At 34.7% G+C, this 24,451-nt stretch overlaps 1 protein-coding gene across 1 annotated transcript in view; it reads right to left on the reverse strand.

Moving 5' to 3' along the window:
- Tbc1d22 (TBC1 domain family member 22) overlaps positions 1–24,451 on the reverse strand; it is a 239,663-nt gene that overhangs the window by 62,142 nt on the left and 153,070 nt on the right. The window contains exon 9 of the mRNA XM_090415889.1: positions 10,063–10,183. Within this exon, the coding sequence (XP_090272015.1) occupies positions 10,063–10,183 (121 nt within the window). The remainder of the gene's footprint in view (positions 1–10,062; positions 10,184–24,451) is intronic.

A 24,451-nucleotide genomic window follows, 5' to 3' on the forward strand; every position in this document is an offset into this window, starting at 1 on the left:
AAAGATGTTGATTGAAGAAATATCTTCAGAGACAGAGGAAGGAAGGGAGGATTCCTAGTTCTTTGATCAAAGAAATGTGTGTGAAATGGGATGAGGTGAAAAAGTTTTGTGGAAAGAGATCACCCTTTTTCGTCTATATTTTATCTATTTATTGTGTTTATTCTTTGTATGTAAGATTTTATGCATTTTCATTAGTTTTGTATATGATTTTATGCATGAAGTACTGTTGTAAAGGTTTAAATAAGCAATCATCTGGGGGTTCGGGAACAGATTATTCCATTTTACATTAATTCTTATGGGAAAATGGTTTCAGTTCTCACACAAATCAGTTTCCAAACAGCCTTTAGGAACGAATTGTGTTCGACAACAGAGGTTCCACTGTATTTCCCATTCCAGGTAAGATGCAGTATGTCCACATGTTTCAGGGAAGTCACAGCAAATTCACCAGCACTGATTCCTTAATGACAGTTTACCTTTTGTAACTGCAGACACTGATAACATTCTTGCAACATTTTCTTTGAAAATGTTTTGATGATCAAAGATACACATCTTCTAAGAAGACAGACCACAGTGATAAAGCTAGTGATAGAAAAATAATATTAAAAGAAAATAGCAAGTTGTCATCAAATAAGAATTCAACTGTTTTTCAGAAGTCAATCATCAAAAACATAAGCAGCTTCCATAAGGCAGGTAATCTCCCTTCATTACCATGGCAATGCCTCTCCACCTATGACAACTACATTACTGTGTTTAGTGTCAGAACAGTATCCGGACATAGATTTTTAATATCACTCACTAGTTTGCCATGTTTACTACAATGAATTTTTGAACTTCCTCATTCACAATAAGAATTAATACAGCATTGCTGCAAATTCATATTTAAAAGTTCATAATAATAAATTTACTTCAGGTATGGTTCACTTAAACTGAATGGGAGATGAAAGTGGAAAAAAACAGCCCATCCAGATATCAGTATTCATGACTTATTTTTCACGGTATTAACAACACTACAAACACTTTTAACAACAAAGATGTTTTATTAACGCTTATATTTCGCTGATTTTCAACTCAGCATCATCAGAGCACAACACACACATGTAAACGCGACAGTGAGTGAGTGAAACACTATAATTGTAAAAGACAAAAGATCTATCTAAAGTCCTATTTTTTGGAGCCCTCTAACGAGAAGAAAAAAAAAAAAAAAAAAAAAACGCAGTTATCCAGGAGTTTTTCTTAGGATAACCGTCTCCCAAATTTTTGGCAAATTAATGCAACCATATTTGTTAAGGTTGGGAGAATTCTTCAAAGCCATTGCTGACTCAAAACATAATCTTTCATATCTATAACGACTCCTAAATGCACATTCGTTTTCCCTCCATCTAATCCTGTGTGAAGGAGTGTCCAAAACGTGGTCTGCCAGTCCCGACTTGCCATAGTAATAGTAGCGAATGTATCTTTCATGTTCTTCCAGGCAGATGTTCACTGATCTTCCTGTTTTCCCATAATAGGCCAAGTCACAGTCACACGAAACTTCATATACTCCTGGGTGTGCTAAAGGGTGAAGTTTATCCTTAGGCGAGCGGATCAGAGTTGCCAGCTTGACATGAGGTTTGAAAGTAGTGCGAAGGCCATGTTTCAACAATAATTTGGCTATCTTTTCCGATGTATTTTCCATATTTTCCATACTGTTGGACTGGATCCAGTCCAACAATATGGCATTTTAAAAACACTTACACACAGAGCCAGAGCCATTTATTCCAACGATACAGCTCTGACCACTGAACTCCAATACCTGCGCCATACGTTCTTAGCCAACGGCTACAATCCCTACAAAATAGATAAAATACTACATAGGCCCATTACTCTGCCCTCCCCTAATACACAAGAATGCAACATGACCATTTCTATTCCCTATATCAGAGATACATCGGAAAAGATAGCCAAAGTATTGTTGAAACATGGCCTTCGCACCACTTTCAAACCTCATGTCAAGCTGGCAACTCTGATCCGCTCGTCTAAGGATAAACTTCACCCTTTAGCACACCCAGGAGTATATGAAGTTCCGTGTGACTGTGACTTGGCCTATTATGGGCAAACAGGAAGATCAGTGAACATCTGCCTGGAAGAACATGAAAGATACATTCGCTACTATTACTATGGCAAGTCGGGACTGGCAGACCACGTTTTGGACACTCCTTCACACAGGATTAGATGGAGGAAAACGAATGTGCTATTTAGGAGTCGTTATAGATCTGAAAGATTATGTTTTGAGTCAGCAATGGCTTTGAAGAATTCTCCCAACCTTAACAAATATGGTTGCATTAATTTGCCAAAAATTTGGGAGACGGTTATCCTGAGAAAAACTCCTGGATAACTGCGTTTTTTTTTTTTTTTTTTCGTTAGAGGGCGCCAAAAAATAGGACTTTAGATCTTTTGTCTTTTACAATTATATTGTTTCACTCGCTCACTGTCGCGTTTACATGTGTGTTGTGCTCTGATGATGCTGAGTTGAAAATCAGCGAAATATAAGCGTTAATAAAACATCTTTGTTGTTAAAAGTGTTTGTAGTGTTGTTAATACCGTGAAAAATAAGTCATGAATAACCATCAACACCTAAGCTTATCTGTTAGACAGATATCAGTATAGACAGTTAAGAAATCAAAATAATCTACTTCATGTCCTTATGTTAAACAGCTATAAGCAGACTGACAATGGAGTGACAGCCTCTCACTGTCTTAGCTGAGGATACCGAGGGGGTTGTACTTTCTCAGCTAGCACAATACAAAACTCGAATGGAGGAAATACTATCATGCTCATTGCAGGTAATGTTGTTCATTCAAGTTCATGCTAAGATCTTGTATAATCTCTTTCTTACACTGCTTACACTGAAGTGAGAGAGAAGGTTCATTTGATTTCACATAAAGACTCCGAATGGACAACATGTGAAATATACTAGTAGCTGTTCATGTACTTTGATGGATAGCATTCAACCATCAAAGGGTATTCTCTCCCTTCGAGAAGCATGGAGTAAATCAAGTTTTGAGCAAACAAGTGCATAACACAAGTGAAGCAAGGAACATCAATAAGTGCCCCCCCCCCCCCATATTCTGTAGCAGACAGTGAGGATATTCAATGCTTGCTTACACTTTTCTCTTAGCTGATGAACATGTGCTAGGAATATGTGAGCTGTTTGTCAAAAATGAATGACTTCTACTGCTAACATGATAATAGTTTGTTCCTTTTAACTCTCAGTCTGGGTGAAGACTGCATTATCAGCAAAAGTGTACACATGCATTTTTTTTCTGAAAGCTTGAACTCACTTTCAAGCAACCATGAACATATATAGTCAATTGCTTATTAAAGTTGCCTCTCAATGACCTTCATGTTACAAGAATGACAGAAAACTGATACAAATCACTGCCTAATGTGAGAAGAAGTTGTTCAGTCACTGAGTTTATGCTGACAACAGAGTGTTACAAAACAGTCTTAGAGGAAACATTCTCTTCTTGACAGTACAGCATGTGCTTTTTGCTTAGATTTGTAAGGTGTGGTGGGGAGGGAGGGGGCAAAGGAAGAAATCAAATAAGCCCAATGAATGTAGGACAAGTAATTATTGCAAACCTTCAATTAAAGGAAAGAGACAAGGAAGGTCATATGGAGAGAAGGAAATCGAATTTTTCCAAGTGTGAAGAGTTGCCTGAAACAGCATATCATAGAGGGGACTCAAAGTATGAGAGCGCAGGATTTAGTGATAGCAACAGCAAATTTGTCCATAATCAAGGTAGCCACCTTTATTAGAAGTGTGGTCATGTGGTTTTGACATGAAAGGCAATTAAGAATGTGAAATCAATCATTAAGGAGGAAGAAAGGTATGAACTGTAGGTGACTATGATAAACTTGGAGGCAGCCTGAAATGGTGGCATTGCAATACAAGAATCTGCAAGGATGTTAGCAGTGCATGTGAAATGGTCAAGGGGGAAACAGCACAAAAACTGTATACCCAGAAGGAGGAAGATTAATCAGGTAGGAATCCTTATAAAGCAGCAGATGGGTAAAAAAAAATCATGGAAGATATATAAAGAGATCAGCAGGCAGTAGAAAACAAAAACAAGGAGGGTGACCAGAATAGTAAAAATAAAAAATAAAAATAAATAAAGGTAAAATTGAATAACAAGAAGAAATCAACTGAATAGGCCAGAGGAAATCTTAGGGTTCTTTCATGTGACAAGTAAAATGAATGACTCTGGCAGGATAACTTTAATGAATGATGAAATGATGATGATAGCAAGGGAACAGAAAATGAAGCAATAAAATGAGTTGCTAAGTGATCGTTTGGCAGCGGTGTATCATTCAAGTGGAAATACTGAAGTGGAAATAGACACAGATGAACTGAAGGTGCTTAAGATATTGCTCAATGTTAATACAAATAAAGCAACATAATCCGATGGGATAACAGTCCATGTATTTATGAGAACATGCAATGAAACTGACAGTGCTTCTGACTAGGCTGTTTCATTTGTCTTAACTCTAATAAGGTCCTAAAGGCATAATAAGAAGACAAAACAGTTCTATTGCACAAAGTAGGCTTTAAGACAGGAAGCAAATTACATTCCAATCACTGTCCTCCCAGGAGTGGCTGTTAAGATATTAGGCTGATTATTTGATTATTTTGTATTTACTTCCAAAGCAACTTAGGCTAAGAGACCAGAGTGTTATGTCTGTTAATTGTGTGTGTTCTTCTGGCCAGTCTGCTGTTTTGTGCAATGAAAAACCAAAATCCCCCTCCCCCACTTGCTACCTCTGTATGAAACTGGCTAACTCACCTTCAGATGAAAAGCCTTGATAAAGGTTTTTCACATCCTAGATGGAATTTCCAACCAAAGGACAATGTCAAAACCAAATGAGCCATGGAGGCTCCAGTACGATATTAAAGAATTTGGTCAAAGGCAGAATTCAAGAAGGGGGAGGGCATAAAATTCTATCTGGAGCTGCACAGCTTTGTGAAAGGTAGATCTTATCTTATTAATTTACTCACTTCCTATAATAAAGTGGTAGTTGGGTTGGGTTAAAAAAAAAAATAGCTACATGATGTTGCTAGACTTTGCAAAAGCATTCAATAAGATACCACATGAAACTGTACTGCATAAATTGTAGCATATGAGGATGAATATGAAGCTGGAAATAAATAAGAGGTGTAGGCTGATGGACAGACATCAAAGAGTAGTAAATGGAGAAGAACCTAGGAAAAAGCAGATGACCAGCAGTGCCACAAGATTCTGCAGATGGGCTGCTTCTGTTTAATTTGTACATTAATATTACAAAAAAAGACATAAGCAAAGTAGATATTAATTTCAATATTATTTCAAAGCTGAATGTTTGTAGTTAATAATTACAAAATATGGTTTGGCAGAAATATCCACTTGATTTCTAATGACAGAAAATTAGATATGGCAATAGTTAAAGGCAGTAAGATGCAGGATAATTCAAACAGGCAGACACTGTGGAGAAAAGATAATGGTTACTGTTTAACAAGGAAAAGTGCAAGATTATGCACTTGGGTATGAAAACATTCTAATTATGCGCTAGACTGATGTAACTGGACTGCATTTTTTTTTATGTGACTCCCAACCACAAGAGATTGTAAACCCATAGTACATCAGTATCTCAGGCAGGCTAAGGTATTTTTTCTTTACACGCACGAGGGGGTACCAAAATATAACCAGAATTTTTTTTTTTTTAATTTTATTCATGTTTATAATACCACATTCTAGTCTCCTTCAAAGTACTCTCTCTCTCTCTCTGTCTGTCTGTCTGTCTGTGTGTGTGTGGGGGGGGGGGGGGGCAATGCACTTGTTCCAACGTTTTTTCCACTGCTGGAAAGAGTTCTGGAACTGTTCAACTGGAATACTCTGTATGGCCTCCAGTAACTTTTCTTTCACTTCGTCCACATCAATGAATCATTGCCCTTTCATGGTTTTCTTTATCCGTAGGAATAAAAACGTCACATGGAGAGGAAAAAAAAGTCACAAACATTCACACATTTTTTTTATCCTCTGTGAGCAAACGAGACACAAATTTAACAGACATATTTCATTTGCAAATCTTCTGTTAAAATTCATTGGCACAAACAACAAAACAGTTTGCACTAGTCTAGCCAATTGCCAGACTAGAGTGGAAAACTGCACACTCATCAAGTTCATATTCTGGTTATTTTGGGGTATCCCCTCAATATATATTTACTTACTTAATCCTAGAAACCCTGCTCTAAGGACCTAACATGAAACTTTTCTGAGTCACTTTAGGCCGACAGCAAGCAAGATGGTGGTCTCATCCCAGGCAATGAAATTCATCTCCCACCTTCAATTTACAAAGTGATTAACATACCTGCTTTCCAACCAATAGGCTGTGCATTTGAATCCTGTTGTAGCCATGGATTATCGTAAATCGTTGGTGAAAGATGAATTTCATCAGCTGGTGTGAGACCACTGCCAGGGTGGCAAAATAGCTTATAGGATCACAGTGGATGTTGAAGTGCACTGACAAGTGGAGATAAGTTTATTCCTTCTTTATATGGCTCTGATGTGGCCATATCTGGACTAGAAGAGATTTGGTCACCTGGGGTTTCTGGAAGGGGAATGAAGTGATTTTAGATTCAGAGACAAGTGACCAAGATGGTGACAAATCAACAGAATGCTCCCTATGAGAATAGATTCAAGATTTATAGGTTACAAAAACTGGTTGAGAGGCAAAAAAGAAGCAATAAATATAAATTATTAAACTAATTTTATTATAGGATTGATTCAAAAGAAATTTTTTGATAAATGACAACAATGAAGAAAACAAGAAGACAACACCCCCCCGCTCCCCAAGAAAATATGTAAAAGTGTAGTTATCAAGAGCCAGAGGACTAATTTTTTGCCTTGGAGAGAGTGGTGAATGGGTTGTCAAAATCAGTTGTGTTCTGATTGAGAATGTTCAAGGAAGTATGACAGGTAACATGTGAATAATGGTTAGTGTGAACCACCTCCAAAGAGTCTTCATACTCTGTGCAGATGCTCATATAATAATAATTAACTCACAGACAACCAAGCCAAACCACTTTCCACTATACCAACAACATCTCTTTGCATGCTTCACTAGCAAAACAAAAAAAATTCTTAATATCTTGAATGTCAACAAATTTATTAAAAGTTAAACACCCATCAATGTCATTAATGTTAAACACCTATTTCTTCTGGTCTCCATGTGGCATCCCCTCCAACTGTGCTCAAAATTTCTCATCCAGAATTAACACTGATACTGCATTGTCTTTGATATCTATAGACCCTTTTTAGCATTATCCAATTACAAGCAAATTTATGCATGAAATATCTTCAAGACTAGTTACTTGTATATAGAGGCTGACGACTTCACATCAGTTGCCTTACTCCTTCCCCAAAAATATTCAAGAGCTAAGGGTGAACCTTTACTATTTTACTTAGTTCTTCTCTAGCCCTGTCACTGGACACCTTGTGTGCTTTGGCTAGTAACCAAACACAATGATCATAACATTTTGCCAGAAAACTGGCAAAATGTTATGATCATTCCCATCTTCAAAAAAGGTAATATTAATAAAGGCCAGAACTATAGAGGCATTAGGCTTCTAAATACTGGATATAAAATATATTAAAGTCTTTTAAAGATTAAATTAAACAAATATGAAAATATATTTGGGAGAGGAACCAAACAGTTTCCATAAAGACAGATACTGCACCAATGCCTTTTTCACTCTCAAGCTTCTGATAGAAAAAAAGAAGAGAATTCAATTTAGAGACCCATATATTATTCATCGATTATAAAAAGGCTTTTGATAAAGTCAATTGTAATAAGCTACTGGAAATTTTAAGAGAAGACAACATTCCTAACCAGTTAAAGCAATTTTTTTTTCCTCTCTCTCTCTCTCTCTCTCTATATATATATATATATATATATATAACAATAACCAAATAAAAAGAAAGATAGCCATACAAAAATCTGAATCACAGATTTCAGGTGTCCGACAAGATGTAGTCTATCACCACTCCTCTTTAATATTTATGTTAATAACATTGTAAGAGAGTGGAGGGAAAAAAACAGATTTGGCATTCAAATAAATGATTGCACCAACAGCGATAAAATTTTATTTGCTGATGGTCAGGTTCTAATTGAAAACAACAAAGATTCACTACAGCAAGCAGCCTTCTCATTAAATGAAATAGCAAAAACATACAATATGGAAATCTCCACTTCTAAAAATAAAATCATGACATTTAAAGGCCAAGACAGAATTAGAAGCAAAATTTGTATCAATGATGATATTATAGAACAGGTTAATACATTCAAATATCTAGGCTACTACTTATCTTATGAAAGAGAAAGACATGCAACATAAAATAAGCAATTATATAGGAATAACAAAAACTATTAATCAGATATTCAATCCAAATTTAATAAGCAAGAAAACAAAAATAAGAATTCATAACTCAATAGCAAGACCTATTCTAACATACCGTTCAGGAGCATGGACCATAACTCAAGCAGATAGAAAAAGATTGATAAGCTCTGAAATGAGATTCATGCGCAAAATGGCTGCATACAATAGATTCAACTTCAAAAGAAATAGTGATATCTTAAACATTTGAGGTGATACTTGCCTTAGACTATATCGATCTTTATAGAGATAGAGATGGAGACAATATACAGAAAAAATGAGTGAAGGAAGACTCTTCAAAGACATACAGAGATATTGACCTCAATGGAGAAGGAATAGATGACAGCCTTTGAAAAGATGGGAAGAGACTGTAATAGGCCACTAGGCCTATTACTGGAAAGGAAGAAGCTCTTCAGCTTTCACTCCAACAGCTTTCATTACAGTGACTTTTTGCACAACCATTCTCACATATCCTTGACAATATTTTAAAATTATTCAACTGAAAAACTCATTTCACTTTGCTATCTAAACAAATAAGGAGTAATGTTTTACAACATTACTCCTTATTAGTATTCAATAGCTAAAACATCAGCTTTATGCAATTATGAAGTGGATGAGATCTGTCTAGTCACATTTGTTATAATTTTGAGAAAAACTGATCTGGTCCATCTTCCTAGTACCAACATATCAATCAGACTAGAGTAAATCTAGAAACACCATTAAGTGGTATAATAACGTCAAGCTGCAGAGAGATTTATATTGTGGTAAAATGGACAAAAGTAAATGATAACGTAACTAGATACTGGGAGATTCCTCCCTTGTGGCACATTTTCCTAGCTGATAAAACAAATTTTATTCTTAGATGATAACAGTTTCTACTCAGTCTTCTTTTTCTAAACTCACTACCAGTTAACTTTACTACATACAACCTTGCAATAAACCGTAAGGGGGGAGGGATCGCTATGGAAAGTGATTATGTTCAACTAAATACTTAGTATTCATAATATTCTGACAGGTTGAGAAAGAAAATAAAAATAAAAGATCAGATTAAAACAATCAAAAGAACTACTCAGCAAACATGTTTACATAAAAGTAAACATATCTAGCTAAGAGAAGGAGGGAGGTTATACACAAATAGTCATACACTGAGCAATCAAAGAACCATAAAACTGATCTTTACTATATGTCAAAAATCTTACAGTAGACTGACTAGTTATTTGAATCTTAAAAGATAATCATGACTTATATAAAGGAAATGAAATTGTGAATTTGTTGCATTCCTCAATAGTAATACCCCTATTACCATTTAATATTACTTTTAAAAAAGCATAAATATTTTCAGTTTAATCAATTCAGAAACAATTTGATTTTGTAAAATTAATTAAATTATGGTAACTACATTAAACAAACTAATCATTATGAGAAATGATTTTGTGGAAGGAGATTAATGATAAACAAAACTTATTCCTATAAATCAATATTATACTAGTAATTTTACTATAGCCATTCAATATTTGATGCAGAACAAAGATTAGAACCTTTATTCAAAAATATATATCATCTTAATAAATTATGATCCAATTCCTAACAATATATGAAAGCGAATCACTTACCAGAAGGGACAATTTCTTGCAAAAAGACAACAAAAAAGGGTGTGACAAGATCATTCATTCCTTGGACATATCCACTAGCAGGATGCCTTATAGCCCATACATACAGAATACGTTCAAATGCCTATAATAAACCGGTGCTTAAGTGAACTCATTCATAAAGAAATAACTAAGAAGGGGAAAGTAGTAACACAAAATTTTTTATGATAAATCCCCCCCCCCTGCACACACACAAGTGAAGTCATTCAAATTATAATATATATTAATATTTATTTTAATAGGCTAATAATTTCCTCAAAGATGAGGAAATTATCAGCCTGCTACATATGCCTCTATTCTGATATCTCTCTCATTTTTTTTTAATGGATCAAACATGTTCACATTATCCAAATACACAAGAAAAAAAGGGGAAATTATTTCTCTTAAAAACATGATTTTTTTAAGAGAAATAACTTTCAATTACTGTTTATGCTCTTTACTGACCACAACTTTTACACATTCACCAAAATATCAATGTAAAGCTTAGAATAGAGTCGAAGTAACATAGATAAGAAGCATAAATCATCTATCTCCATTATGAGGCAAGATAAATCTTTCATGCTTAGGAGAACACATAACCAGATTAACTCACATTTATAGATGTGACTTATTGCCAATGCTACCGAAAGCAAGAAACTTGCACTTCCTTACAGTATTAGTGGACTATATTTTATATATATATATATATTTCTAGTTCTTTTGTTATATAATTACAGTCTGCTTTTAATGAACAAAAGAAGAGAAACTCCCATACTGCAGTATATACACAAACATATTTATCCCACACAGAAAAGGCAGAAAATCCTATAGCAAACGGATGTTGTGTAAGGGCAGGATCAGGAATACAGTAATCTGTTGATATTCTTCTTGAATTGTTGAAGATTGTAGTCCTTTGGAAATGCTTCATGAAGGAGACTGTTCCACAGAAATGAGGTGGAACAAATGAAAGATGACAGGGAGTAACAAGTTCAGTGAGCATACAGTTTGACTAAAAGAATGCTGAGCAACTGTAGTGTGAGTTCCTGTAGATCTAGCAGAAATATGAGGCATAAGTGGATACTAGGTCTGCTAAAAAATGGCCATGGAAATATCTGTAGAAGAAACACAGATATCACATAATAAATTTAGTTTAATCCTTTATCCAAGTGTAAGCAAACAAAGTTTGCGCCTGAAAGTATCTTCAGGACTGGGGTAAGGTGATACAACACCAGGGCAACTCGTTGCAAAGGTGTAGCAAGCTACCAACTCTCCTGTCCCAGTATCTCCTATAATGCAAAACACATCTCCTTGCGGATATGTCTAATGTTATGCATTAAGGGAAGGGCCACTACCCAGACTAGTTTCGACCTTTATTGAGGTCTCTATATTGGATACTGGGACAGGAGTGTTGGTAGCTTGCTACTCCTTTGCAACGAGTTGCCCTGGTGTTGTGTCACCTTACCCCAGTCCTGAAGATACTTTCAGGCGCAAACTTTGTTTGCTCACACTTGGATAAAGGATTAAACTAAATTTATTATACTCTAACCAAGTGAAAAATAAACTTTCAACATCTTTCTCTAAATCCAGAGTAATTTATTAAAAAAGGGTGGCACACCATTTGGCAACTCCTATAGGTAGAGATGACCTGCGAATGCTTCTGCCTGGTATCTCAGCTTGGGCCTGGCTCCCACTGAAGAGACCTCAATAAAGGTCGAAACTAGTCTGGGTAGTGCCCTTAATGCATAACATTAGACATATCTGCAAGGAGATGTGTTTTGCATTATAGGAGATACTGGGACAGGAGTGTTGGTAGCTTGCTACAACTTTGCAATGAGTTGCCCTGGTGTTGTATCACCTTACCCCAGTCCTGAAGATACTTTCAGGCGCAAACTTTGTTTGCTCACACTTGGATAAAGGATTAAACTAAATTTATTATACTCTAACCAAGTGAAAAATAAACTTTCAACAGATATCACAGAAGAGTCTGTAAGAGAAGTGTATTTCATCAACCAGACTGCCGTTTTCCTGAAAGGCATCAAGAATTTTTAGGGCAGTCTTAGGTGCATCACCCCATACATGAGAGTAGTATTCCAATGTTGGTTGGATTTGGGATTGGTACAGAGTAGGTAATTGTTTGGCAGTGAAGTACCATCTTGATCAGAAAAGGATGCCAATTTTTTGGAAGCTGTTGATGCTATAGAAGTGATATGATTGTGCTACAAAAGGTTTGGAGTAAGAGTCAGTCCGAGAAGAAAGATTTGGTCTTGAATGATGAGCTCAGCATTATCAAAAGTAAGTTGAAATCTGAAGTCTTTTTTATGGAAAACCAAACAAAACTGCATTTTGGAAGAAGTGAAGTTCACTAGGTTGCTTTCATCCCAATCATGGAAACTGATGATCAGTGTTTAGGGCACTTATTATAGATGATCTTGAAACATAAGATGAATGAGCACTGCAAGGTCTGTCATATGAATAGGAGAATGGAGTGGGCTATCATCAGCAAAATCATGAATAGAATTTGCAGTCAATCAGAGCAGATCATTTATATAAATCAAGACGAGAGGTGGGTGAAATGACAGAGTCCAGAGGAACACTGGCATTGAGAGGAAAGTCTGAGGAGAGAACACCCACTATTACACATAGGGATTGATCTGAGAGAGAACTGGTGATCCATTTACCCAAGGATGAAGACAGTCCAAATGATAGTAACTTATTGAGAAGCCTTAATGCCAGACTATCAAAAATCTTGGAAATGTCAAAAGCAATGGCACACCTCTCCATGGAATGGGTCCAAAAGTGAGTGACATAGGCCAAAAGATCTCCTGTGGATCTGGAGTGATGAATCGATACTGGGGGTTACAAATTAGATAGCAGTTCTCAAGGTGTTGAAAAAGATGATTGTTGATAACCTTCTCCATTATTTTAGACAAAACTGATGTAAGAGCAGTAGGTTAATAGCTTGGTAATAAACATTTATCTCATTTGGGAACTGGTTGTATATGAGCTTTCTTCCATGCTGAAAGGTAGATGTCAGCTGAGTACAGTTTAGTAAATAGATGATAGAGAACAGGTGTTAGTTCAGGAGCACATCTCTTGATCACAATGGGTGGAATTCCATCAGGACCAGCTACCTGATGCAATGTTCTAGGCAAGGAAGGAGGTAATTTGTCGTGGTCATCTATGCAGGAGTTGGAAGAGAAAAATGAAGCCAAGAAATCAGCCTTGTCTTTAGGTGATGTTACAATGCTACCATTAGGGTAAGATAGAGGAGGAAAATTTTGTAGAAATTTGGGGTTCAGTCAGAAACAGAGCATGAGATTTGGATGACTAAAGATCATGATATACATCATTTAAGTTATTGTTGACACCACAATTGTAAAATGAATATGAACTTTTTTTTGTGGGATTTTTAATTTAAATTTATGGGGTATTTTAGTGGAGGTTTATTTATTTTATTTTATTTTTTTGAACCACACAGACTATACCTATTTAGACTTAATTTCATGTTTAAAATTACAAAAACTGAAGAGAAAAAGGGAAGGGATATGATCCTTTTAATCATTAAAAAAACAAAGGAAAGGAGAGGGGAGTTTCTAATGGGTATGGGAAATGGCTATATCATTTACTGCACCTAAATATCATACCCTAGAAAAGCAATGCCAGAATTTTTGTTGTTTATTTTGTCTAATTAAACTTAGCTGTTAGTACATTTTTGTTTTTTGAAGTTTAATAATGTTTAATGAAATAACTATTTTATAAATGAATAAGATATGTCTAAATTTTAAAACATTTCTCTTTTTTTTAAATTTAATGTGGTTGTGTTTGCTTGTTTTTTTTTTATAATCCTAGTTAGAAATTATGCACAGAATGCTTACAGTTTTTTCTTTATAGTAAACAAAACAAATACTTCCATATATCATGAAATTTATAATATTATCTACAATACTTTGATCTGCAGTTCTTCCCCACCTTCCCCATTTCCCAAACCATTCACTGCAAATGAAAATAAACAATTATGAAACAAATATACATCAACTAAGTCTTCTGTCAACTAAGATGCAACTTAAGCAATATCAATATTGATCATTCTTATAATTATTTTCAATGTTAAATTTGGCAAAAATATCATGAACCCATTATCTGCTAGTTTTCATATTATGCAACATTTCGGAAGTAGCTACTTTTGTTTTATACTAGAAAAATGTATGATCTCTAAGTGAAAATTTTTGATTCTCTTGTGAAATGTCTGAAAATGAACTTCTTCTGCAGCTTGCCCACTTAAGTAGGGTCGCTGTTTTTAGTGAGTCTCCTCCACATCCTCCTGTCTTGGTCTGCAACTACATCCAAGTTCATCCTGAAGTCCTCCTCCACCAGCTCCGTCCATCTCTTCTTTGGCCACCCATGCTTCCTCCTCCCCTGCACATCCATCTGCATGACATTCCTTCCCACATACTCGTCCTCCCTCCTCATCACATGACCAAACCATCTCAACCTTGCCTCCTGTATCTTTGCTCCTAAGTTCGTAACTTTCACTGTTCCCCTTACATCGTCATTTCTCTGACAATCCTTTCTGGTCACACCAGAAATAAGATATGTCCACACATCCACCTAAGCATTCTCATCTCCGCTACCTCCATCCTGCTGATGTTATTTTTCCTCAGGGCCACAGTTTCCATAGCATACGTCATAGCTGGTCTCACTACTGTCCTGTAGATTTTGCCTTTTAGATTGATCTGCACCCCTCTTATCGCATAACACTCCAGTCATCTCTCTCTCTCTCTAGTTCCTCCATCCAGCTTGTATCCTGCCTCCCACTTCCTTCTCAGCCTCTCCATCGTCTTTCACTGTTGAACCTAAGTATCTAAAGTCCCTAACTTTCCTGATGACATTTCCTTCCAGCTCTACATCTGTCTCCTGGCTGCCATCCACTTTGTAACACATACACTGTCTTACTTCTGCTCAGTCTCATACCTCCCTCTCTTCCAGTACTTTCCTCCATCTTTCCAGTTTAGCTGCCACTTCTTGAAATGGACTCCATAGAAAGGGATTAATGATAGCATTGAATTTACTTCTTTTACAGCAATCTCCACAGCACAGTTGGAAGAACAATGAGATATTGGGCTCTTTGAGAGAAAAAAGATCCAAGTTTAATTCTCAAATTTTTGATATGGACTTTATCAAATGAAAGTGAATTAGCTGATCTCATACAGGAGCAAAGTTTGTGTTGCCTAATGCCTTCCTTGACTGATTTTGCCTGATTACAGGCAAAATCAGTCAGAAAAGAGACATACACAATTAACAGATGAAAATACTTTTGGTACAGATGGAGGATTAAGTAGTACAGAAGTGGAGGTGTAGAGTGTCCTCCCATGATGAGTCCTTGGAAGTGTCACATAATAACAATAAATATTACTTAATGCTGTACAGCTCCTATAATGTAATTTTATCTGGAAGGGAAAGAAGGAGAAGCCTAAATTTCTATGCTATGTTTTAGTCAGGGGTGATTACGAAGTTAAATTATATCATTAACAATTGACTATATTAACACTTCATGAACTAAATATAATTACTTTCCATAATTTATAATATTGCACACAAAAGTAGTCCAACACATAAAATAATTTAAAAAACCAATCAGATTCACTGGAACATTACTAAAATCAGCTATCAGTGAAAATTTGATAACCTTCCTCATTTTTCTGACAATTAGGAGTGATTATTTAACATTAAAAGTGTGACAAGAATGAGTTAATAGTCATGAGAAAAATATTGGCATAAGCATTTACTGATCCAGCATAATTATATTACCTGAAATACAGGGTGGCCCAAAATGTACCTACCAAGTTTAAATCCAATTTTCTCTGCAATTAGCTGATATAATTAGAAAAAAACTTTACCGACACATTATAGCCATCAAGCGATTTGTGTTTCATTTTTTGGAACTGTTTTTACCAAGGGGACCATATCCACACCGAGGTATCAAAACTTGCTTGAAAACAGTTTCATTCCTTTCCTTCAGGGCTTCTATGGTTCTGGCCTCACAGGTCACTTTTTCATGCAAGATAGTGCTCATCCCCATCGCACAGAATACATTTTCCAGTTTCTGAATAAACATTTCTGTAGGAATGTCATTGCTTTGGATTATCCAAAGCAGTATGGAAGCCACCTTATTCACCAGACCTCAATCCTTTGGATTTTTTTTTATGGGGAACATCTCAAAGACAAAGTATATCAGACAAAGTGTCACAAAGTGTAAAAACCCAAAGACTTTGGAGGAGCTGAAGTCATCGATCGAGTGTGAAATCTTGGATATTCCAAAAGACATCCTCCACAAGGTGGTGTACAATTTTGTGATACAATTGCAGAAGATCATCAAGGTTGAAGGCAAACATATTGAACATTTTTTAATATAAATGGCATAAGATGCAGACCTTAATACACTTTGGATGAGATTCATATGCCTTCTCGTTCAGGAATAATACAGCATTAAATTTGGTAGGTATTTTGGACCACCCTGTAACATGAAAATATTAAAAAATTCAGATAACTTGAATGTGAGATTAAGTTGAACAAATTATCTTTTATAATGGCTGAAAACTAAACCTACCTATTAACATATGCTTTAGTTCCTGAACAAAAGTTCTATTTTGCGAAGCATTTTTCCCAAAACATTTCAAGCAAACTTATTCTAGTTACTTAATATAACTAAAAGTGACTACCATCAATGTACAAAATATTAACAGAAATGAACTCAGAGAAACTGCACCCAACAATCAAACAGGCTGAAACAATATACTAAGTATAACAGCCATTTTCGAGCTAAAGGGTTTCTTCTACAAGCCTTTATATAACCTGTGTTTTACATTTGAATTTTCTGAACTAACCCAGAGTATAGTACTGCAAATGAGTTACTACAGGGAAAAAGTCATTCTAAGCATAGAAATTAAAGCAATTACTTAAACCTTGTGCTAATCTTTACTTCTGAAATGATAACTACAAACAACTTTATCAACTGCTATATATCTACTGCTATGCTATCTCAAAGACTCTCAAGCTAATAAATGACCACCAATATGGGTTCCATCACTGTCAGTCAACAGATGATGTACTCGCTTATGTCACCCACATCTGGACAAATACTATGGAAAAGTTTGGCGAGTCCCTTAAATACAGATCTCCAAAACATTCATCAGTGGGGCTTGGATAATCTGGCCAATTTCAATGCAAGAAAAACTCAACTCTGTCTCATATCACACAAAAAAAAAAAAAACCTTCTCTTCCAGCCTTACTTTTGACAATGCCCAAATCCCCATGCATGATGAGATTTATCTTCATGGAATAACACTAACCTCAATTCTCTCTTGGAACAAACATATTACAAATATTGCCTCCTCTACTTTGAAAAAATTAGGTTTTCTTTTTCGATCAAAGCATTACTTTAATTCTGATCAACTTCTAACTTTCTACAAATCTCAAATCCATCCGACCATTGAATGTTGCTATTATATCTGGGGTGATGCCCCTAAGAGCTGCCTAAAGATATTGGACTCTGTACAAAAAAAGGACAGGCAGACTGATCAATGATCCCCACTCACTGATACACTTCACTCACTTTCACACAGGCACTCAGTTTCCACTACTTGCATCTTACAAATACTTCTACAGCTACTGTTCAGAATTAGAATCAATAATACCTCCACAAATCAGTTCAAATGCCTGTAGTAACTAACCAACACCCCTCACAGTGCATCTCCAAACTCACAGAACAAATTTCCTCTCCTGCTCGTTCATCGTTTCTCCTCTGGAACAGTCTGCCATCATATGTGTTTCCAACAGAATACAATCCACAGCTTTTTAAGAGAAATGTGGACAAGTTCCTTCTTGCCCATCCACAGTACCAGTGTAGTATAGGTTGACCAACCTCTTGTGAATGGGTTCACCATAACAATCTTATATATAGCAAGATAGAATCTTGCTATACGCACCAGAGTGCTACTAGATAATCAGTTTATGTTAAAGGTGCCAAAACTACAAGTTCTTTTATGAAAACACCATCCTTCAAAATAGTATTCGATGTTGAAGCAACAAAGCCAAGTGGGCAATGGAAGACTTTGTCGTACATCATACTTCTTTATCATTTTCTTCTATAAATCAATTTTGTCACGATTGCAAGTTAGTCAAATAATCTTACTATCTCTTGGTAGCTTCTCCAATCATAATTACAATGAAAATACTATAACAGAAAAAAACATCACAGAAAATCTGGAGAAGTATAATATACACATTACAATTCTTATACTGTACTGTATTCCCAATAATATCTCTGTAACAGACAAATAATATCTCTGTAACAGACATGAGTCATTAAACTTTTAATTCATTCTAAGTGCAGTTTTTATTCCATGAAACTTAAAAATGAGCTTCAACTAGCACTTAAGCCTAAATAAACAATTGCTTCATATAATATGTTAACTCATCTAATTCTTCTCAGAATTTTCGCATCTGTAGTCTAGTCTTCGATCAAGTGTTTTATTTCTAACCCAACTCTCAGATCCATAAGTTAAATTGGTTTGAATACTATCTTGTATATAGCCAGTTTAATGTTTTGATTACAGAAATTTCCTCAATTCACTTCATCCCATACCAGCTTTGTTTATTTTTTGTCTATTTTCATATTTAATTTACCATGGTCACTAAAAATTGTACCTAAATAGCTGAAATATTTTACTTATTCTACAGATTCTCCATTCAGGATGAATTCAATGTTTACCATGTTCCTATTTTCAGAGTTTATGTCTTTGCTGATTTTCAAGTTAAACCTGCTATAGCAGTCATTCAATTTCATCAGTACAGTATGCTTGAATTTAATAGAATTCAAGCAGACAGACATTTAGAATTTGTAGAATCTGTATTAGATAGTATTTTACCCATTCATGAAAGATATATCTGAAGAAACTATTCATAAGGATTGTAGAGAGGAAAAGTTTAAGAACTCTGAGATAGAGTAAAGAACTGAGATCAAACCTCCAATTTCGGTAACAGGCTTAATACCACTTTCCTTCAATGTCTTGCATCTGATTCTACATAAGACCATAAGGTTGTTGTTCTTCCCTAAATTTCATCGCCATAATTTTCTAAGCTGCTTCTCAAGTATTCTTCTATAAATTATATCTGGAACACTAAGTGAGGAAATTACTCACATTATTTTTATTTTCCTTTTTATATAGATGGGAACTGAGCGCTATTCTATCATCTGAAATTTAATCTTCTGACCATGCCTTCTTGATTATACAGTGCAGCTAATGTAAAACTTTCATACCTCTATATTTGAGCATTCTATGCCTGCTGTTTACCCTATTTCCAGTTTCTGATGGCTTTTTTTTCTACTCAAGAATCGATATGTACTTTGGCTGCATTCCTCTCAAACATTTTCTACCAGTTCTATTGATGCTTTTTTTTTTAACAGTCTTCCGAAGTAGTTACTTCCAGAATATCTCTATTTTCAGTTATATGCCTGATATCCAGAATATATCTTCAGTTTTTTTTTTTAATGTCTCTTTTATCATCTCCAACTACTTTTGCAGTACTCTTTCCTCCATTTCTACAGTCTCCAAAACATTTTATCCCTTTCCTGATATTTATATTTTATAATTTTATATTCTTAGCAAAATTTTCCATTAACTTTTGTTTTATACAGTGACTTACTTTATATTTTTCTCTGTATTCTCACAGAACACATTGACTTACTTGTTAGAAACTTTCAATTCTCTTTCTTCTTTCCACAAATGCCTTTTAAACTTCTTGAGTCCACCGTGAAATTAAAATTTTTCTATCCTTACTGGAGGATCCCCCCCCCCATGTACCTCCCTGACTTAATCAGTCCATGTTTTCTTCAGTCTGCCAACGAATCTCTAAGATCTGATTGGTTCTTGTTTTCAAACTCTTTCAGTTTTCTCTGAATAAATATGTGCATAATCTGAGTCTACAGTTTACCTCTGCAGGTGCTTAACCTTGATTCTTTTTAAAAATGTTATATTTTTTTTTTCTTTTCAATAATATATTCATTTTTATCCTTCTCAAAGCTAAATGGTGACCACTTTCTCTTTCAAATTTACTATATACTCGTGTCCTGAACCAACATGAAAATGCTATCATCACTAATAACATAGTTGATGAGACTTTATTTCTTGTGTCTTCTCTCCATGTTAATTGTGTACATCTTTATGTTTGAACATCATATTAGCAATGACCAATCCATATCCCCAACTGAAAGCCAACAGCCAACCAACCTGTGGGATAAAGAGTAGCATAACTTATATGATCATCAAGAGTTTATGAAGACTTAAATGCTGCTTAGAACTTATCATAGAGAATTAATGGAAATAATACACAGCACTGAGTAATGAAGCAAAACATAGTTCAAGGCTTCTAATAGCAACATCCCCACAATAAATGATATCCCTATGACAGCAACGAAACTGCTATCACATAGATATCATTAAGGAGGATATAATGTAAAACTGCAGCCTGCACACTGACAACACAAAGAAAGCAGAACTGTTAGACTTCAAATCTTCAAGTCCCAGGAAGAGTGTATTTATTTAGGTTAAGATAATTTTAAAAGAACATCTATAGATTTATAAAAATTCAAGAACTTCATCAATGCTAGATCCGAGCTGCATATACCTCTTCGATCATTATCAATCTTTCTTCAAAGATCAATGAAGCAGCCATCAGCATCCTTAGCCTCAAAAAAAAATTATACAGCTGTATTCAAGCAAGTACCAACATCAGACCTTCATTGTTCATACAGAATGCATCATCACAACAGGATTGGCAGAACAATCAACCTTACATGATCCATACCTTCAAGAAAGAAACCTCTCTATCAATCCAGTTAATTCAATGTTTCCAAAAGTCTACAGAAAGATAATAAAATATTCACCACCAGAGTAGATAAGGCTAATCATTATGATAACAGGCATAACTAAAAAATGAACAGTTGAATAGATTGTGACCACTCACAAAATGCTAGGAATTTCTCCAAAAGCAACCCAAAAAAAAAAAAAACCCTCAAACCATTCATCTTCCTCGATATCAAAAATCTATAAACGAAATAACTCTGCCCACAGTAAATTCTGCTTGTTTCTCCCATAAATTATCCACTTAACTAAATCACTAACTCCCTTCAGAGACCATATCCTCCCATATGGTCTCTGAAAGGGGTAATAAGAAAACTCAACCCATTTCAAATCTTTAATCCAAAATTTAATCCCAAACAATTCAGATATCATGGTCAGTTTTGACAACAGAACCCATTTTTATGTACATTCTCCCTTAAGGACATTCCAGCTAATACAAAATATCTTTCTTTCCTCCCAGCATCATACCTCTCAAAATTTTAGTATTTGTACTAACTACTTTTTGAAGGACAATAAACACAGAGTATTCCAAAAGTAATCACTTCATTTGTTTTGTTTATAACTTTTGAACTAATAATAAAAAAAACTTAAAAAAAACTACAAAATATAATTTATTTCACTTTATTTTATAAAATTATGTTCAAAAAAATATGTACAACAAATGGGCACCATTAATACACAGCAAAATTAACAATTTTTTTAGTGGTTTTCATGACACTGATCAAAGTTTCTCACAACAGATTAGCTATTTTGGCTCTGATGTTAGCTTTTAGTTTTCTGCCACGCTGCTGGTTTCTTTATGTAAAACTTTTTTTCTCTTTAAATTCTCCACAAGTCAACTCAGGGGGCTTTCCAAATTAGCAGACCAACTCAAATCCTTATATTTTGAGATTATGCATGATCCGAGTAATAATACATTTCTTCAAACATGATATAGCATCTATATGAAAACTGATGTTTATTGAATGCCAATGAGTTAAAAAAAAAAAAAAAAAAAAAAAGGAGGAGCTTAAAGTACACCTCCTGACCTTCCCTGCTCAGGAGGGTGCTTTAAAAAACATTCAAAAGTTCTTTTTAGGTAAAAGGAAAACAGACTTGTTCACAACACTGACATACTTTGCAAATCATTCCATGACTGAAACATATCACAAATTTTTATGACTAGAAATTAAATGTGTAAAACATGGACTAATAATATCCTACTTGCATGGAGAGAGGGCAACAAGAAGCAATTAAATGTCCCTTCATATATAATGTCACCAATACCAATGCTCAGATGTCACTGAGATTTAGCTAAGAATTATGAAACCATATTATGAAAAGAGACATAAGACCATATTTTAGTGCAATCACTCTTCAAGAACTGTTTTGCAGAGATCCCAAAAAATTGTAAATTTGTGAAGATTTCTTTTATCACAGTAAATCAATTTTACTTATCTGAAAGTGCTGTTCTTCTAATCCTTCCATTTGCAATCCTCTAGTAGTGAGTGTATGTAGCCACTACAATTACAATTGAAGAGGAGGTAGATTAAGGCAGACTGCAAGGAGCCATATACAGTACCGATAATGCAGATTTGTTATTAATATTAGAAGTGGAATGGAAAAGGAGACTAAAAGAACAAGCCACTGCTTGAATATTGTTTAAGATTGAGGAAGGAGAAAGGATGTTAAGAGTTTTGTGTTGAGAGTAATTTATTGCAAATACTTTCAACAACATAACAGATCATACAAACTTCTCCAGATGAATACGCAAATCAGATAGAATAGACTGTTGGTAGAAAGTGGAGAAATGCTATCAAAGCAGCAAAAACACTACCTGGTGCAGACTGTGAAACAGAACATGAATTATTGATTGTTGAAGTTAAACTGAAAGTAAGGGCTAAGAAGAAACAAAAAGATTATTAAATTTGATGAAAACATTTAAAATAAAAACTGAAAAGAAATTAAAAAGGTTGGAAAGGCCAGGAAGAAAAATATGCCTGTGTGAAGAAATAAATACAGTAATAGCAGAAGCAAAGAAAAGCCTAATTAAATCAACAAGAAAGAAAGATTGTAAATGGCTGTCAAAAGAAAGAGAAAGAAGAAATATGAAACTTAAGAAAACAAAGAAAGGTCAGGATGAGTGTAAATTATCAGAGACAGGGTAGGAAAGATAAAGAAACATCTAAACAAAAGGGTGCAGAGAAACTCTTGACAGCAGCATTAAGTAAAACAATAGGGCTTTGGAGGAATGGACAGAGTTCGAGTGAAAAAAATAGAGGGGGAGGGGAAGGATTATCACCTTATCTTTTTAATATTTATAGTGAATATATTATGAGAATAGCTGACTAAAGATCAAGCAGGAATGAAGATTGGTGGGAAAAAAATAAATAACTCAAGATATATAAACAGATGATACAATAATCACAATAGAAATCAAGGAAGATCTGGAGTAGCTGATTACATTAAGAGGGAAAGCATAAAAAAAAAAAAAAAACTGGGTCTAATTTAAACATCAGTAAAACAAAAGTAATGACTTCTGGCAAATTTAGATGAATTTATGACTGCAGAAGATAAAATGTCAAACTTAACTACAATTATGAAAAGAGATATAAGGCCATGGAAAGTTAGAATTTTAAAGCAATAGTATTTTCAGTAGTGATGTATGGATGTTAAAGTTGGATCAATAAGAAGAATGACAGAAAGAAAATTGATTCATCTGAATTATGTTGACGAAACTATTAAGAATCAAATGTAAGAATAATAAGCATGACTTGAAAAATATTGTGTTTGGCTCGTTAGTCGGTCAAATATCTCACTAGTCAGATTTTAGTCGGGGTATACTCTACCACAGTTGCCAATTATATCAGTCACATGTTTAATCCCAGATTTGGTCAATTTATGTTTTGTTTGATGCTATTAATGATAGCATAATTAGGATTAGAGGCTGATTTTTAAACAGTATAACTACCAGTGTTGAAGCAATATGTTGACTACTTTTATATTATCATGTTTATCAGTCTTTGAAGGGAAAAAAAAATTTAAGCTTTTTTTTTTATTATTAACACTGTCATTTCTAACTTATAGCTTGAATCACTTTTTATGGAAAATGATTCAAGTCACTTTATTAGGACCAATGATGTGATATGATATGGTGGCAACTCCAAAAACAGTCAAAAAAACATTTAGGTTAGAATCAATATAAAGAAATATTTTGGGAAAGCATACTTCTTTCTCAACTTCCAGGTTCTAATATCCACTATTAACATTACATTCCATATCTTGTATATTCCACCATCACTAGAATATCCAAAAAATAAGCTAATTACTGCTGTCTGCTGCATATCTATTTTAGGTTGCCAATTAATCACGTCACAATTAATTGGTTAACTAGTGGTACAACTGAGTGTACTCTAACACACCGTTTCTTAAATTATTTAAATTTTTTATTTTTGAAACCCCAAATAAAAATA

This window comes from Typopeltis vanoorti, chromosome 3 (genome assembly GCF_054136105.1).
Source record: "Typopeltis vanoorti isolate ZY-2024b chromosome 3, IOZ_Tvanoo_1.0, whole genome shotgun sequence".
NCBI classification, from domain to species: Eukaryota; Metazoa; Arthropoda; class Arachnida; order Uropygi; family Thelyphonidae; genus Typopeltis; species Typopeltis vanoorti.